Source organism: Apus apus, chromosome 3, assembly GCF_020740795.1.
Source record: "Apus apus isolate bApuApu2 chromosome 3, bApuApu2.pri.cur, whole genome shotgun sequence".
NCBI classification, from domain to species: Eukaryota; Metazoa; Chordata; class Aves; order Apodiformes; family Apodidae; genus Apus; species Apus apus.
Window position 1 is genome coordinate 97,344,888 of NC_067284.1, and position 19,368 is coordinate 97,364,255.

The 19,368-nt window shown below is 38.0% G+C and overlaps 1 protein-coding gene across 1 annotated transcript in view; it reads right to left on the reverse strand.

The window, feature by feature from the left end:
• The window catches only part of SYNE1 (spectrin repeat containing nuclear envelope protein 1), a 295,834-nt gene that overhangs the window by 222,863 nt on the left and 53,603 nt on the right, over nt 1–19,368 (reverse strand). The window contains exons 4-10 of the mRNA XM_051615569.1: nt 15,076–15,171; nt 13,132–13,215; nt 11,742–11,762; nt 11,367–11,459; nt 9,529–9,707; nt 7,360–7,556; nt 7,121–7,230 (exon numbers count right to left, since the gene is read on the reverse strand). Coding sequence (XP_051471529.1) covers nt 7,121–7,230; nt 7,360–7,556; nt 9,529–9,707; nt 11,367–11,459; nt 11,742–11,762; nt 13,132–13,215; nt 15,076–15,171 — 780 coding nt within the window. The remainder of the gene's footprint in view (nt 1–7,120; nt 7,231–7,359; nt 7,557–9,528; nt 9,708–11,366; nt 11,460–11,741; nt 11,763–13,131; nt 13,216–15,075; nt 15,172–19,368) is intronic.

Sequence of the window (19,368 nt, forward strand, 5' to 3'; positions counted from 1 at the left end):
TATCATGCAATTACATATTAATGGTCTCTCCTTTCAACCCATAGTCCACATGCATCACTTACACAATCACAAATACAATCTAGCATCTACTCTATAAACCTAAAGACATACAAAAGCAGCCATCTAAAATGAGATTAGATGAGCAGAAGCACCAATCTAGAACATATTTTTTCAGGTTTATATGTATACTTAAGAAAACCAAAAGCAAAAGCATAGTCTGTGATTTATTATAGGAAAGCTGACTTGCTTTTCTGTACAATTTCTGTGAAATTATTTGCAAAATTCAAAATTACCAGCTCAGGTAAGAAAACAGACTTAAACACACTAAGTTATTCTATTTGATTTTTTGGAAAGATCAATGTAAGTCTTGCAAACCAATGTACATGAAACCACTCAAAATCTTAAAGTCAAATAAGTGCAGATAAAAACAGATAAGCACAAAAGGTCCAATTTAAGCATTTTTCTGGAGCATGGTACCCTTACCTTAAATTTCATAAAAGAAACGACAAAAGTGGGGATTGCTTGACATTCCTAGCAATAAGAAACAAATGGGAAAAGAAGAAGGAGAAAGAGGAAAACAAAAACCAAACTGAACCACAACAAAAAAACAACAAAGCAGTAAACAAAACAAAGCAGATAGAAAGTGCAGAGAGAGTAATAAAAGAGCCATACTTGAAGAACAGAAGATGTGCTTAAAATATTATCAGGTTCATGTATCTGTATCTTATCTAGTGAAGTAGTTTTCATATAAGATTACTAGTCACAACATGGTTTATTTTATCTGGAAAAATAGTTACTTACCTTAGAGTAACTGATTCTTTGGGATATGTTGACTACACAAGTTCACAAATGTACATTGCTGGTCCATGCATGAAATACTAGATCCCTTTTAATTGTGAAAATACACATGCTAATAGCTGTTCCCTCTGACCACAAATAAGGGATAAGGTTCAAACATTACTCCACTTCTTCTAATGTAAATTTGTTATAAACTGAGCATTTAATCAGGAGGGAAGTTGAAAAGGAATTTGTGTGGACAACACATTTTGAGGTCAACCTGGCCACTACCATCAAGGACAATAAAAAAAATACAAATACATCAACAGCAAAAAGAGAACTAAGGAGAATATCCATCCCATATTGGATGAGAGGGGGAACATGGCAACCAAGGATGAAGAAAAGGCTGAAATACTTAATACTTTCTTCGCCTCCATCTTTACTCGTCAGACCAGCTGCTGTCAGGGTGTTCAAACTCCTGAGAAGGAACATAAGACTGGGGAGCAGAACAACCCCCCCATAATCCATGAGGATGCAGACAGAGAGCTGTTGTAGCACCTAGACGCTCAAAAGTCTATGGGGCCAGATGGGATTCACCCAAGAATACTGAGAGAGCTGACAGAAGAGATCGCGAAGCCCCTCTCTCTATCATATACCAACAGTCCTGGATGACAGGGGAGGTCCCAGATGACTGGAGGCTTGCCAATGTGATGCCCATCTACAAGAAGGGTCTGAAAGAAGATCCTGGGAACTACAAGCCAGTCAGTCTGACCTTAGTACCAGGGAAGATAATGGAGAGGCTCAACTTGAGTGTGCTCACATGGCAAGTGCAGGACAGCCATGGGATCAGGCCCAGCCAGCATGGGTTCAGGAAAGGCAGGTCCTGCTTGACCAAGATGATCTCCTTCTATGATCAGGTGACCTGGCTGGTGGATGAGGGAAGAGCTGTAGATGTTGTCTATCTGGACTTTGGGAAGGCCTTTGTCAGTTTCCCACAGCATTCTCCTGGAGAAACTGATGGCACATGGCATAGATAGGTACACTCTGCTGGGTTAAAAACTGGCTGGCTGGCCAAGCCCAGAGAGTTGTTGTGAATGGGGTTGGATCCAGCTGGTGGCTGGTTACCAGTGGTGTCCCCCAGGGCTCAGTTTTGGGTCCAGTCCTGTTCAATATCTTTATTAATTACCTAGATGAGGAGATTGAGTGCTTCCTAAGTAAGTTTGCAGACGACATTAAGCTGGGAGGAAGTGTTGACTTGCTTGAGGGCAGGAAGGCTCTGCAGAGAGACCTGGACAGACTGGACCAATGGGCCAAGGCCAGTTGTATGAGGTTTAACAAGACCAAGTGCCGGGTCCTGCACTTTGGTCACAACAACCCCATGCAAAGCTACAGGCTTGGGGATGAGTGGTTGGAAAGCTCCATGGTGGAGAAGGACCTGGGAGTGCTGGTTGACAGCTGACTTAACATGGGCCAGAGCCAGCAGTATGTGCAGGTGGCCAGGAAGGCCAACAGCATCTTGGCCTGCATTAGGAATAGTGTGGCCAGCAGGAGTAGAGAGGTAATCATGCCCCTGCACCTGGCACTGGTGAGGCCACACCTCAAGTAGTGTGTTCAGTTCTGGGCCCCTCACTTCAGGAAGGATGTAGAGCTGCTGGAGAGACTTCAGAGAAGTGCTACCAAGCTGATGAAAGGTCTGGAGAATAAGCCATATGAGGAGAGGCTGAGGGTACTGGGATTGTTTAATTTGGATAAGAGGAGGTTGAGGGGAGACCTTATTGCTCTCTACAACTACCTGCAAGGAAGTTGTAGGGACGTGGGAGTTGGCCTCTTCCATCAGGTGAGTAATGACAGGACCAGAGGAAATGGCCTAAAGTTGTACCAGGGGAGGTTTAGATTGGATACTAGAAATAATTTATTTACTGAAAGAGTGATTAGACAGTGGAACAGACTGCCCAGGGAGGTGGTGGAGTCACCGACCCTGGAAGTATCTAAGAAAAATACAGATACAGTGCTTAGCAGCATGATTTAAGCACTGATTGTGTAGATTAGGTTATGGTAGGGGGATTTAGGTTATAGTTGGACTAGATGATCTTCTGGGATGATTATGTCCAGGGTTAGGACTCTAGCATTAAGGGTCAAAGTTGAAGGGTCTGGGTGTAAGCGTCTAGAATAAATGGTCATGGGTTAAGTGTCGAGGGTAAATGATCTAGCTGATATGGTGGTGTTAGGTCATAGGCTGGATTTGATGATCTCAAAGGTCTTTTCCAGCCTTGGTGATTCTGTGAAATACAGTGGCAGGTGAGCTGGCTGGAGGGCAAGGGGACAGGGTAAGAAATCCCGCCCTGCCCCCATCAAAAATCACACAGACACACTCCACTATGAAATAGGATTCTTCAAACTAAATGTAAGCATCTGTAACTGAGATAGATACTCACTCTTTCAGTTTTTTTTGACAGAAAAAAAAAAAAAAGGTAGCATCTAGCATCTACTGCACAATTCATCTAATTCTACAATAGGCTCTTAACACAGGTCAGGTGGAATACACCCTAAAGGAGATTTATTTGGGGAAAAAAAAAAAAAAAGAAAAGGAAATTAAGAATACTTCCAGACTCAAAAGAATGTAAGGTTATCTCTTCCAGTTATCTGATTACACCAATCTGTGATACATATTTCTTGATACTAGACTTCAGGGGGAATACAGAAAGGCTAAGAAGAAAGGAATTATACCAGTCACAAAAATATAAAGCATATCTGGATTTCTTTATAATCAGGTGACAACAACCTTTTTACCTATCATTATGTAAGGGAAGGATTCATCTGGGTCAGTTTTAACTCTCTTGAAATGCTATGCAACACAAACTCTGAGAAGAAAGTTTATTTAGGCCACCATCTTTAGAAAGATGCCACCTGGAAAAGTGTTGCTCTCTCACTGATTACTGGTAGAGTGTAAGTACCTAGCTTTTAGGTTCTTAAAGATGGATGACTTTTGTCCTAAATAACTAAACTAACCAAATAATGCAGAATTCCTAAGGAAAGCTTTAAGATGGACATGGATACTCCAACTCAATAAAGGGAAAGAAAGAGACAATAGATACTGTTACACCTTGCACTGTTAGCTGTGGTGATCACTAGGGCTTTCAATTCACTTACATGGATTCCACAAAAAAACCCCAAAGGGTTTTAAAAGAAGAATCAATCTTACATGTATGGTCAGATCTCACATATGTTTGTACACCTAGAACACAGCCTGTGGGCAACACTTCTTGAAAAAGAACAAACTAATTTTCTGTCTAAATGGATTTTATAGGCACGCAAATATCTCACATCTGATTCACAGTCAGCTCTGTGCACTGAGATTTATTCTCTCCTTTACCTGTTTTCCAGTCAACTAATTTAGCAAGGTTATTAGAATAACCATAGGTCCAGAAAGAGGCTAAAAAAAGGTACTTAATTGGGTTGTGTGATCAAGAAAGTTTCTGTAGTATGATTCCAAGCAGTTACTTCTAACAAAAAAGATTTACCTTGAATTTGCAAAATGGTAAGTTCATTAATGTTTCCTTAAGTACTAAAGAAAATAGTTCTTGCTCTTACAAACTGAGTCAATTTTTTCTACTTTTAAAGGAATTTAAATCTCCATCCTTGTATGTTACCGTTTAGAAAAAAGCATTCCTCTTGCCTTACAGGACTGTCTCTACTGTCACTGTCTCAAAAAACCCCAAAACAAACAAATATATCAACTATGCTCCTAAATATTATCACAGAATTGTGGAATAACAACATAGCTGAGGCTGAAAGGGACATCTGGAGATCATCTGGTCCAAATATCCTGGGATAGGGGACATCCAAAGCCTGTTGCCCAGGACCATGTCCAGTCAACTTTTTAATACCTTCAAGGATGGAGAAACCTCTCTGGGAAACCTGCACCAGTACTCAGTCATTGTCACAGAGAAAAAGTATTTCCTGACATTCAGAGGGAACCCCCTGTGTTTCAGTGTGTGCCCATTGTTTCTTGTGCTGTCACTGGGCACCAATGAGAAGAGCCTGACTCTGTCCTCTTTGCATCTTCCCTTAAGGTATTTATACACAATGGTAAGACGGCCCTGAACCTTCTCTTCTCCAAGCTGAACAGCACTAGCTCTTTCAGCTTCTCCTCAGAGGAGCGATGGTCCAGTCCCTTCATCATCCTTGTGGTCCAGGTCTCTTGCTCTGAGGAGCCCAGAGTTGGACGCAGTGCTCCACATGTCCTCACCAGCTGATAACCTCCCTTGAGCTGCTGGCAACACTATCAATTTGGATCTGTTGTTGTGACAGCCTTGCTTAACCTGATGATTTAAATGATACTTCACCAATTCATGCACAATTAAGAATTTGGGCTGAAAGACGTGAAAGCATTTGATGAAAGAAACTTTAAGGTATTTGATTGCTAAACATGTGATGGAGACTTTTTTCCTCAACTTTCCCTTCAAATACTGTATAAATATGGAATGCAGTATTTGTGTCTGTATGTTTTTAAACTGCATTGTTGGATTTTCAGCAATAGAATCTCCCCAGAACTATTCTTTAGTATGAATGAGACTCTTATTTTGCTAAGGCTTATTTGGAAATCTTGCTTCATCTAGGTATCTTGCAGTCATCAGGATCAACTGCACTAACTCCAGGCTTCTTTCCCCTCCTCTCCAGAACTGAGTAAACCAAGGCACTATCACTTGTTGGAATTTGTATATGATAAGTCTGCCAAACCTATCATTATGATGTTCTTGAGAACTGATCAACTATTTTAAATGCAAGTTCTGAGTATGAGAAATTTGATTATCTGTTGACAGATTCTCCCTGAAGTCATAAGTAAAGCAGTCAAGTGCAAAAATAAGCTTCTCTCTGTGGTATATGACAGAAATACAAAAGTTTATAGTAATAAAAGACCAAAGCAGGGGACCAGCAGTTTTACCAAAATACACCTGGGTGGCTACTGGAATACCTTGGTGATACCTAGGAAGAGGAAGTGGTCTTAAGCTAAGCAAGTCAAACTGATGAGTTTGTATTTTCACTTTCCAGTAATTAACTGGGAATTCTGGAGGCAACTCCAACTGTTTGTCTTTCACAGCTCATGTGCTATCATTTCTGTGGCTATAGCCAGACACAAGCAGAGTGAGGAGTGGCTGAGTCCTGAATTCTCCTGCATCATCTCTGCATAAAGCTCAGGAGAAGGCAGTGACGCTGTTCCTCAAAATCCAGCTCCAGCACAGGGCAGCAGACCTGGCCCAAGCTGTTGGCAGCAGAAAACTGCATTGTGTGCTGTGGTATGGAGACAACAGGATGGCCTTAGCCTGCCACAGGCCACAGCATGAGACTTCAGTGCTTATTCCCTCCGTTTCAGCAGCCTCACTGCTCAATGGAATGCTATGAAATCAGCACACACCTCCTCAGATCAATGTTGAAGCAAGGAAAATGTAAAATTCCAGTGCTCAGGCACTGGAATCAGCAAAGCCACAGCTGCCTTAGCCACATATAGCCATAAAGAAGGAGATAGCTCCTTTCAAAGCTCTTTGATAGGTCTGTAGGCAACATGAAGAAACACAGGTTAAAAGTGCTTCATCTTTCTCTCTTGCTGGGGCTGAGCAGATTGTCTCAGCAGTGTTTCCCGTGCTTGCCATGAAGAAAGCAATGATCACGATTAGGAAGTGAGTCATGATCCCTTGGCATCACTGAATATAGCCATTCCAGTGCAAAGCCAATGCACTAGAGCATACACAAAACAAAAAGACAAGGAAACAAAAAACCAAACCAAACAAACAAGTGAAAATTATTAATTGGAGTGAACAGTCAAACATCATTGTGTAATATAAAGAAACCTGCGTCAAAATTATACCTGCCTCTGGAGCCTAAAAGCCCGAAGACTATAGCTAAACAATTTCTTGGACTATTGTTCTTATACCGAAACCCAGTGTGGTGGAAACAGAAGTGTCATATTGTTTCAGGTTGCAAATGATTGCAATCTTACTGGCACTATGCTTCAAAACCTCTTAGGCAACTTCAGGATCCAGTGGTTTGCTACTATCTACAATCACTGTTTGTATTTTCTTTTTGACTTCTGCTGCTGAGAGCAGAAAAATCTCTGCAGGATCACTGTTCTGTTTTTTACCATCTACTAGCAAACAACCTGAAACACTGGTTCCTTTATTCTCAGGTAAACTTTCCTGGTTTTATTATTGTGCTTGCTTTTTGCTTGAACTGCTCATCAGAAGGAAACATAACAAAATATGAGAAAACTATAAAGTTTCTTTATAAAGCCCCCCCCTTCCCCCCATGATAAACTGATTTGTATAGTTATGCAAGAGAAACTTACATCATTCTCCTGCACATCAGCCACTGTATGATGAGGATCAGGATAGTACTTCAAAAACTGGGCTACATAGGTCATGACAGATTTTTCATCTGGCTTGTCAACATCCACATCTAGACAAGTACAGAACATGGCAAATTAATTTTTTGGCTAAATGGCACAAAATTCTGCTTAAATGCCTAAGCACTATTAATTAACCCATGGAAATAGTTCAAGTGTTTTTTCAACTAAACATTAGGTACCTTCTGGATCAAGGAGCCTTGGAATTCCTAGCTCTGCTTCTGCAAGTGTGAATGCTTCTTCCAGGTTTTCTCTATTGGACCTTCCCTTCACTTTCTCCATGTCCACTAAATCTGGGCGGATAGCATGAATAACAGAATGAAATGCAACACCACTCCTCCAACTTTGTCCAAAATCCTTGATTTCAATTCCAACTTGCCTAAAGAATATGAAAGAAAAAAAAGTGACTTGCAACAACATCAGAGCTTGATGAAATCAGAAAGGGGACAGGATGCTCCACCCAGTGGCTACCCATCATCAGACTTCAACTTATTGTTCCTGCAGTGCTAACCAGGTCAACTACAGCTCCATCCATCCACCGCAGGAATTAATTTCTTCAAGAGTTTTTTGTCATATAGCTACTGTACTTGTCTCCAGTGGGCTTGCTAGTGGCTATAAGGCAATGGTATTTTGAATATATGAAGTGCACCAAGGCTCTCAAGGTTCTTGTACGACACATACAGTCTGTGGATGTATGCAACTCTAGTCACTATTCTCTCCCTCACTACAAAGCACTTAATATCTTCCTCCATTATAACTACTGTGGTTCAGTTAGGAATGTCAGTATCAGACAAAAAAAAAGAAAAACAGACTTCATTAATCTGTTAGCTTTTAAATTGAAAGCATTAACAGTGACATCACTGCTGCTCAGGTGAAAATGCAACACACAAATTTATTTATATTCTTACCAGACGTATGAGTGATATTATAATCTCATACACTCAGAACTCTTACATGTCCACTAAAAATTAAGTACAAGTGATCAATAAATAGAAATATACCATGAGAAAGCAATCAGAACTGAATCACACTTCTAATTGCTTCTTTTAAAAGTAATTCTGAAAGGTACAGTGGTCCACAGACTGCAAGACTGCTTTTTATTATGTGTTTTATTTATGTTTGAACATGCAAATTTCCTTTCAGGACACAGTTAGACACACAGACAGTCTTGCCATTTGGAGGTTCACAGAGACTGTAACTCTGAACGAAGGCTTCCTTCAAAGCTCACTGTGATCAGTGAAACACTTTCACTGACTTTAATGAGGAGCCCTTGCAAATTACCATGTAAAGCAGGACTAGGCAAAGTGTACCATCCTTCCTCTAGGCTTCTTTCAACACATTTAAGCTCCTCTTCCCAATAATGAACCTCTTTCTCTGCTTATATGTTTTTTTGTTTACATACATGGAAATTGCAGATTTCCACTTTCAGTTGCCTGTTTCTTACTGACAACAGTGTAATAGGAAGAATGACAAATTAGACTGTACTACAGTACAGATTACTCTATTCTACCTACTCACTGAATAACTGAAGAAAGTGTATCTTTATGACTATATTTATTTTCTCTCAGGCAGTATTCCATAACTGGCCATTTCCCCTTCACTTTTTGCACATGATTGATCTCTTCAAACAGCAGCACTTTATTCTTTTACATCTTTGATTTTTATTTTATTCTTGTGGAAGCCATCAAACTACTATTATATTTGATGCAATTTATATTTTTTTTCAATGCCTTTTTGGAAGCAGAGCAAACATGGGATAGTTATACCAAATTAGGAAAATGATTCTTAAGTTAAAAAGAAATAGCAAGAAATAACTCCAAAATAACTTGGATTAAAAAAAAAAAAAAAGAAAGGAAATTCATGGCAACTTTTGTAATAATTTGTCTCTTGTATCACAAAGCTGCAGAAGGATATTAATAATATTTCATCACCTGCATTTCAAAACCAAGTGTCAGAATTTAGTGCTCCAGCAAGCTCTGTCACTAAGGAATTCTAAGTCAACGTGAGACTTGCATTGTCACAGGGAGTGTTTTGGCAGCAGGACTAATACACTGTCATTCATGTCACATGTAATTCCCCTTTCAGTTCCTCATTCTGTCAAATACAACCCCATTCATTATTCAGAAACTATAAAATATGATTGCTTGTAAAATTAATGGAAACAATTATTTATTACTTACTTGTTCTATGGTGATAACATTTAGCAGCCTCATTTGTCAAAAAGAATATGATCATAGAGAGGTGCTATATGAATGCAGAGCAAAAGGACAATCTCTGACCAAGAAAGTTTAGAATCTTAAGAAAATGTTCCCACTTAACATATAAATTCAGTTCATTTGCAGGTTCCTTACCTGGCTGCTGTGTACTGTATCCATTTTAACAAAGCCTTCTTGGCACTTCCTTGGACCTTGGTTACCACCTTCCGTTTGCTTGGGGGACTTGCAGTTTCTGAACTGACAACACTTTCCACAGAAGAAGCACTGCTAGACAACGGCTGCAGCTGTGGGAGGTTGCTGGTAAGCTCTTCAATCTGTGGGGGCGGGGGGGAAAGAAAAAAAGTTAACACCTGTTTGTAGATAATCTTCTTAATTCTCACCAGTTTCTTAAGTAATTTCCTAATACAACTGAAAAAATAAAGTTGGGCAGAAGCTATGATTTACATGCTGTGTTCCATTTGACTGTACAGTAAAGAAGCTTCAAACCCACTAATGTATGTGCCCAGATGATGATCTTAATTTCAGAAGTACCAGACATCTATCAATCACTGACTTTCTTGACACCCTACAACTAGAACAATATGCAGGTGTGTCATGTTATCTATTATGGCAAATTTAGATTGAAACGAGACAATGGCTTACATTTATAATGAACTCATATTGTAAAACAATCCATTAACTTCAGAGGAAGCTCACGCAATTCAAGAATGGAAGCAACCTCACTGATCTCCTCTGGATAGTTCTTTATTTACCATTTTACTATGTTGGCACAAATTCAATTGAGGATTTGCTTAGAGGTACCTTGTGAAGGAACTGCAAATGTTCTGCAGGTATAGTGCATTAGTAGTGCTTGCTGAGGGTGCACAACAGTTATTTACATCATGATTTCCCTCAAACGAAAAAAGTAACTTGGCTCCTTTAAGAACATTAAGTTGACTAAAAATTTGGTTCTTTAACATTAAAGAATTATATCCAGAGAATGCTGCAAGACTGTCTACGCTGCCTACTTAGAAAACTGTTTTGTGGCATTACAGAGTGAGAATCACAGGTCTCATGCATTTCTGCTTTCATTAACGCTAAAAAGATACATCTGCCTGTGACAACTAAAGAAAAGTTCAAACAATGACCCAAGTAAAACTGATGCAAAGAACTAGAGTTTCAGTAACTCTGAGAAGCATAATTTCCCCTGTTCACCTCAATGAGATATAAATTAAAATAAAAATGTTAATATCATTCTGGCTAACTTTTCCTCTAAGATGATCTGAATGATTGAGGCATCACTCTGGTTGGTGCTTAGGAGAACAGCACCCCTGAGACATGAAATCCACATCACAAGAGAGTCAAAGAACTCCATAAAGAAGAGGAAAAAAAAAAAAAGTTGTTTTTTCAAAATGATTTAGCAGTGACACATTTTGTCATATGGACAGGATCTGGAAAACTATTTTTCCCTCCCACCTAACTTCAGCAGAATGCAAATGATTTCTCCTCAACAAATTCAAACTCCTCTCAACCTACACCATTCACAGCTGAATTTTGTCCTTGCAAATATCTGCATCTCTCAGTGAAATAAGGGTATTTACATGTATTGTTTGAGAATAATTACTGTCTGTCATCCAGTGCACTGGAACTGAACATACAGCACAATAACCACTGACATTGCTAAAGGCACATGTCACAAGAATCCACAATTCTATTCTTTTCTTTTTTTGCTTTGTGATACTCCTCAGCAAAAGTGGAAGAATATGTTCCAGTGATGAAGGAACTCCATTCTAGGGCCAGACCAATCTATTTCAAGGACAAATACCTAATTTTACCTTATGTGAAGCACCCCTAACATCAACTTTAGTCAGGATCAGATCCTCAGCTAATTACAAAACAGTATGATGAAAGACTGGAACTACACCGGTTCACATGAAATTGTGATCCAGGCCATTATTTGAACAAACTATAATGAATTATAAAAAATGTAATACCTGAAAATATAAAATTATCGTCCACACCAAGCCAAGCACAATAGAAGGCCTCCCATCAGCAATATCAGTTGAGTTTATGTTGACAAGCTTAATCTATGTAGGAAAGAAAATATGTTATTACCACACACAAGGAATTATAACAATTAGGAAACACATTTAAAATAGGTTTTATATTTTAATGCATGTTTTTGCAATCAAGTAACAAGTTTCTTTATTCAAACAATCATTGAAAGGTGCAATTTAAATTTTTAAACAAGTACAGCAATAAATAAAACAGATTTTTTTCAGAATATTGCATGCTAATTTTTTGTAGAAAGAAATGTTTAATTTCCAGCAGAAATAACAATTAAAGATACATAGAACCATTGTACAAACCGGAGATCCTCTGTATATGGACTAGCATGGAAGGCAAAGGAAAAAAGATGACACACAAAAAAAGCTTTAAATTATTAATTATTAGGTATACGCATTTATTTAATTTTATAAAGCAATGAAAGCACAATTTTTGGCACATCATACAACACAATTAACAAAGAAAGCAAACTATCAGATTTTAAATAATGCAAGGGTTTCTTGCTATGGTTCTAATAGTTTTGGAATGGAAAGAGAAAAGTGAGTTTAAGAATTAACAAGAAAAGGAAAATGAGGAAGAAAAAGCATAAAAGAAAGATAAGGGGGAAAAGAATGCCACAGTACTCCAGTAGAGATCCTTTCATTGTAAAGACTATAACAACCACGGATTAAGGCTTCCTTGCAAGACAAATCTGAATATACATATATTCTCACCAGAAAGCAACTCATTTTGTATCTAAGCCTCCACTCTCAGTCTGCATATGATACAGTTTGTACTGAAAAGCTGTACTACTAGAGTTCACGAAAGCAGGAAAGTTGTGACCTAGAACTGAATTTTGCTTTGGTTATAAGTTTTTCAATTAAAAAAAAATATTTTCATATATTTCTTTCTACAGGGATCTGCTAAGATTGTTTCCTATGTAAAAAAAATATAATTAGGTCAAGATGATGTAGGGTTAAAAAGAGGGGGAAATGCCCAAATCCAACAGCTGCTGGTGTACAGCATGTGGAGACTTAAAATTCATCAGCTGTTATATCTGCATTGAGAAAAATTGAAGTAAAATGTAGAAATCAGACAAACAGAATATCTGCAATCTAATTCAGAAAATAGATACATGCCATTACAATGGAGAGGGAAAAAGTAATAGATTGCTTTTATTTTATATCCTTACCTCAATCACATCAAGCTTTTAGGTCTTCTCTGTTTTGTTAAACTTATAAAATACTTTGTTTCATTTCTAAAATGGCCACAGCACTGATTTTACCAGTATGATTCCAGGAATTACTCTGAAGTTTTGCAAAGCTCATAAGGAGTCACACTCTTCTAACTTTTCATGTCTGTACTTCCATGGAGTAGAGATTTGAATGCATAACCTAGTGAAGTCCATAAATCTATTATTTTAATTATAAATGAATGTCTCTACTGAACTGAAGCTAATTGTTCTTTGCTGAGAACAACAACAGGAAAGCAGGGAAGGTGATTCTAAATTTAAAAAAATGTTTTACATTGCAACATATTAGCATTGGATCTTGTAATTTTTACTTTACAGTAGCTTTTAGGCACTGTGTATAACCTGAAGACTGCATACATAGCTCAAATTTTGGAGAATAAGAAGTGGTGTGTGGATACAAATAATACAAAGGAAGGGAGGAAGGGAAAGTAAAAAACAGGACTAGGTGCTACCAAACCTACCCGTCTTCCTTCTAGAAACTTAAGAGCTGTGCCAATGTTGGCAACCCAGTGAATTCTCTTCAGCTGACGTCCCTGCTCACAAGGCTTAAAAAGAAAGAGCAGTGTAAGCTACAATTAATTTTATGCCCATTTGCTGCAAAACAACATGAAGTTCCAGATTATTATAAATGCCTGTATGCATCCCATTGTCTGATTTACATGTAAAAATGTTCCTTGGAACAGTCAAGTTCTGTTTTTCCATATACCAATAGGGAGGACTGACAGATATCAGGGACATAAATGTGATATTTCTATTATTAAAAGTTAAATATTTCTTTATAACCTCAGGATGCAAGCTATCATCTAATGAGAGAACTGTTTCATGTAGGTAAAATAAACTACTACTATTTTTATACCCACAAACACATATATATAAGTATTTGAGATGGTAGCATTTTCTCAGTCAAATATTTTTACCTTCAAAGGAGAAGTCAAGGTGGTTGCTATTTTTAGAAACCAGACAACAGTAAAAACATTTTACCTGGAGGATTTTTATCCATCTTAATACCTTATTGGAGAATAAAAAAAACTCAGCTATAAAAAAACCTCAGCTATCAAAAACCCTCATTGAACAATGAATTTTGCTGAACTTCAGCCATGTAGGTTAAAAAAAGAAAGAATTATTTGAATTAAAATAAGAACATATCCTAGACTTCTAATACCCTACAGTGGAATTTAATTTCCCACTTAATTCTATATTGTAATGCAAATACACAACTACTTTCATTTAAAATCATGTTCATAAAGTTACAAATGGATTTAACAAAGGTCTGCTACAAATTCTGAAATTCCTCTTGCAGTTACTACAGTGTATTGTAATCGGGTAAACATAACCTTTACATTACCCATAAATTATTCTGGTTTTGGAATATCTCTTCTCTTTCACTAATTACTACAGACAGAACACAATCCACTGAATTTCACTGTAACAGGTGTCATCACGAAATTTTTTTTCCTATTTTACTACTTCGGTTTTGCCACAAGAGGGAGACTTTCTGTCTTGGACGAACAGAAACAGAAACCAGTATATTTCAACAGAGCACAAAACACTTGAAAGCGTAGCTTTTTTTCCCATTCTACGGTATAATCACTACCTAATTTTGGAAAAGCCCTGAAAAAAAAACAGAGACGAAATATAAAAAGAGCCAAAAGTGGGACACCTTCAAATTTCTTGCATGTGAGGGAACAGGTTACACCTGAACCCTAGAGCAACAGCCACGACAGACTGCTGCCCTACTCCTTCAGATGCTGCGACCCGATCTGTGAGCTGGTTTGGAAAAAAAAGAGAGATCCCTTGGCCTAAAATAATTTGTTTTTTTCCCACATAACATGCACAAAACCAGCCTGGCTCCCAAGAGACAGATTATCTGCCTTGTACACACAGGGGGTGTGAAAAAGCCATTTGGCCCCATTCAAGATTTTTTACAGTAGCAGAGCAGCTGTCAGGTTAAACGAATCTAAGACCCCATGAGATCTGAGGGGCTCACTGATTTTGTTGGGGTCTTTTTTTGTTGTTTGCTTGTTTGTTTTTCAGAGAGAAAGCCATAAATTTAACATGAAAATACTGTCATTATTTCTTCAAGATGTATAGAAATACCTTGCAGTTTAGACCTTTTTTTTAATGTCATAGTAGTAGCACCCAGATGAACTACAAAGACTATCATAAAAGAGCAACTTTTATGAACTACTACGACAAAATTAATAGAAAATGCATAAAATCAAAAACATCAGTCTGTAATAATCTATTTCTGTTGTTTTGTAACCAGATAGCCCATCCTGTGAATAAAGTTACTCTGCTGTGTACTTGTCAGGTTTTTTTACACTATTCAGATAGAGAAATGTATTAGAAAATTGTAACCTAGAGAAATTATACAACTTTTCTATTCAAAGGAAGGCAGTTCTTACCAGTTTCTGCCCTGAAAGAACCTCCAAAAGAGCAATTAGCATTACCCCATCTTTGATATCTTCAAACAGATCATTCACCAGCATGGGAGGGTTGCGCTGAAAAGAGAGAAGATTTCATATATTCTGAAGACTCACTAACACTACATCCTACCTCCCTTCTTTTCAAACAGAAGCACAAAGAGTGGCTGCTAGTCCCTTTCTTTGCATTTCATAATGTTTAATATCAGTGTATCTTTTATCCATTGCTTTGTCAGCATATTGTTGAACTAATATTTCTGGTTGCAGGACTGTGACACAAGATGCTTTCTGCCACTAACGATATAATGGAGAAACATCCTGCTCTCTAACACAAGCCAAGAAACTGCCTGTGAGTCTGTAACAGACACACAACTTTGGCATGTTCTATACAGTCACATTTCAATTTATCAGCGTATTTTGTCACATATTTTCCCTAGTGTTATATATGCAACAGAAAATCACTCTTTCAGGCTGAACAATGCAAGGAGCTGTGAGAAGGAAAGACCCCTCCAGTAGCTAGCTGGTTGAGCAATGCTGCCGCTTTCTCACAGCTGAGAGTTGTTACATTATGATGCTGTATTTTCTCTCCTCTATACCAGGCCTTGCAGGCTTCCAGGCATCTGAGCACTGTGTCAGCTCCTACTTAAAACAAACTGCTTAGCGTATGTCTTTTCATTCACAAACACAATGATAATACTGAAAAATATGTAAGCAGATGATGAGGAATTTGGAACAAAAACTCATTAAACTCTATCTTCTTAAATAGATCCCAGTTTGTGGAACTATGACTCTCAACTGGTCAATACTTTAATAATCACAAAATGTCTCTTAGAAACAAAAAGTTTAAATTTAGTCCAGCTGAAATAAATGAAATAAACACCCTCTAGCTTCCATGAGCTTGTCAGCATTCATTTGCCTGCTAATTATAATAATACTAATATTCATACCCTCTAATTCAATAAAATGACAATCAGATTATGAAATTCTTGAAAGCACTTTTGAGGTTTAATAATTTCCTTTTGGGATACTTCTGAAAAAAAAGGTTGCTTATAAAACAACCTGATGTTACTTCTGGAGAAAAAGACTTGCCAAGATGAACATAACAAATGAAACACTTCTGAAAACCTAAACATGCTAAAGGTTTCTAGCTCCCAAAATCAGAACATCCTGTCTTCAATGTTCAGCTTGGATGAACTAATATTTCAATGAGGCGTAGTTTTGTCATAAAGTGGAAAAAGAACTCCTCTGCTAAGAGCAGATTTCTGAGATTTGATGTGCTCTAATAGCCACAATAAGAAAAGTCTGTTTTCTTGTGTATATGTACAATAAAGCATCATGACCATTCATTAGGAGGGTATACTTAATTATAGTTCCTTTTTATTTCCTAGCAATGCAATGGATAAAGGATCATGCTCTTCCTTAATATAACACCAAAGAAATCAATGCAGCAAACAGGTCACTGAAAAATAAATTGTCCCAGTCTTGCATCACAGGGAGTTGACAGAAAAGCAACTAATTTTCCTCACCTTCTATGCTATCATTTCCCCTTTGAAGTTCAGAGCAGCTTTGGTTTTATCAGTATTGCTGCATGATATAATACTGAAGAATTACATGCAAGACAAGGGGATAATAGCAGCTGCCATCCTAAACCAATGGGAGGTGAAGGCCTAAAAAACCTCACTACCTATCTAAATGCCCAAGTATTTAGGTTTGTCTCTTGAAATTCACATTACAATAATGAAGAGAGACAGGTTCTTATAAAGGTGTATTTGGTTTGTGTGGCAAGGTTTTGGTAATACGGAGGCTACAAGGGTGATCTATGTGAGAAGCTGCTAGAATCTTCTCCTTTGTCCAACAGAGGCAATGCCAGCTGGCTCCAAGATGGACCAACCATGAGTGCAAAGAATTCAGTGAAGTAATTTTTAAACCAAGAAAAAATATAATTTAAAAAGTATATGAAATAACCCCTCAAAACCCTGTAATAGTCAAGAAAAGCACAGTAAAATAAGTATTGTAAAATCCAAATCTCAGATATAGAGCCAATGTATATTTGCTAAGCTTCAGTCTTCCAACACTTTTTCTTCCATTTCATTGCTCATTTGCATCTTTGCTACAGGAATATTTTCTTCATACCCTGTACTTAAATGGTACTATTTAAGCAGCAGTATCTATGTCATAGTGAATGCCAATGGAAACTATATTTGTTACATTAATTTTCAAATGATGTTTCAAAAAGTACTGAAAAAATGTGTGAAAAGCTATCCACATGCACAAACCAGAGCAAATTTGGTGTAACATTTTTCTGTATTTTAAACTTAGACTATGAAGAGATGCCTCAAAAGATACTCAGAAGCATACTCAAATTATTTCTATGCCTTTGAAGGTTGAGACTGAGAGGAAGGAGTTCTCGTTCTACAACGTTAAAGAAATATCAATACATAACATGAAATTAGAAAATTTCTTGTTGTGTTACACATGCATATCTCATTTATCATTAGTAGAACTTCACATATGCGCAAAAATTAAACTAGCTGAGCAGAAGATAGATCACTTTGATTTGATAGATTGTGAGCCAATTTCTGCAAGTGGATGGCACAGAAAGTTTCCAGTTGCCAAGTCACCCTAGAGTCCAAAGTCAGAATCACAGAACAGATTCAGCTGGAGTTTGGGAGACAGACAGCAGAAGGATCGATGTAGCCTAGTGCTAACAGCTGCCTCTAAATGAAGTTGTGTTATACTACCTGCTAGTCATCATATTTGCAGCTCTTTCCTCTGTGTTCATCCCCTATGAAACACTGCCTTGTGGATGAGGGCACAGTTTGCACTAGGGTTGCTTTATCTCAATCTTACTTTGAGGTGTCCTATAATTAGCTGATGTCAAGTCCTTTACCTGTCTTGGGCTTGTGAAAGAACATACCTTTGAATTAGGACACGATTTGAAAAAGATAATTCTGTTGTAAGAGCGAGAGAGAATAAGAAATTCATACTGCCCTCCTATTCCCTTTCATAAAGTTAAATTCACACAATCACACAATGGAAAAGACCTTTAAGATCATCCAGTCCAACCACTGCCAAGTCCACGCCTAAACCATGTCCCCAAGCACCACATCTACATGTCTTTTAAATACCTCCAGGGATGGTGATTCAACCACTTCCCTGGGCAGCCTGTTCCAGTGCTTGATAACCCTTTCAGTGGAGAAATTCCATCAGTACTTTCATTTCCTTTACCTGTCTTGTTAATTTGTATTTACTTGTATCCAAATTCTCAAACTTGTTCTTAACTTTCCAGTTAAAAAGCCAAAAAAAGTTTTTTTAATCTGCTTGATGGACTTAACTTAGTTACTGATTTAGTTTCAGATTCAGTTAGAACGTGACTTAAAAGAAAAGCATACACTAAGATTTTAAAAATTAGCAGTGAAGAATCACTCACTCACAGCAAACCCTGAAAAACTACCACATCCTGCTTTACGTTCTCAAATTATTGGTTTTGGTTCTACATAACACAGTCAAATCAGTTCTGCATTTCCATTTCTTTCTTATCACTACCCTTCACAATGTAAGAAAGTGTAGAAAAAGTGTAGAAAAAGGCCTCTGACCTGTAAGTTCACCTATAACTATGTGGGGTAACCTGTCTTTGAGGTGGGTTGAGATGTCCCCTCACTCCCCCTCCTCAACTGGAGAGGGAAAGAAAACAAGATGAAGAATTTTAAGAGTCAAGTTAAAGATGGGAATTACTTAGCAGTTGCCATTAAAGACAAAACAGACTCTACTTGGGCAAAATTAATTTATTACTAATTAAAATAGATTTGGGTTGTGAGAAACAATTACAAAACTGAAAACATCTTCTCCTCAGCTACTCCGTTTTCCCCTAGGATCAACTTCAGCCTTTCACTCCCAGCTCCTCTATCTCCCAAAGGCTCAAAGGGATGGGGAATGCAAGTTGTGGTCTATTTTTAACAGCTTGTCTCCGCTGCTCCTTCCTCCTTACACTTTTGCCCTGCTCCAGCGTGAGGTCCCTCCCATGGAACACAATGCTTCAAGAGAAGCCTGCTCCAAACTGGGCTGCTCTCCACAGGCTGCAGTTCTTGTCAGGAACCTGCTCCAACGTAGTCCCTCTGGGCTCTCTGCTCAGGTGCCTGAGGCACCTCCTCCTCCCCTCCTTCTGCTCTCACCTTGGTGTCTGCAGGCCTGTTTCTCACACTTTTTGCCTCATTTCTCACAGCCTGTGTGGCATTTTGCCCTTTCTTAAATATACTTTCCTGGAGGCACAATCAT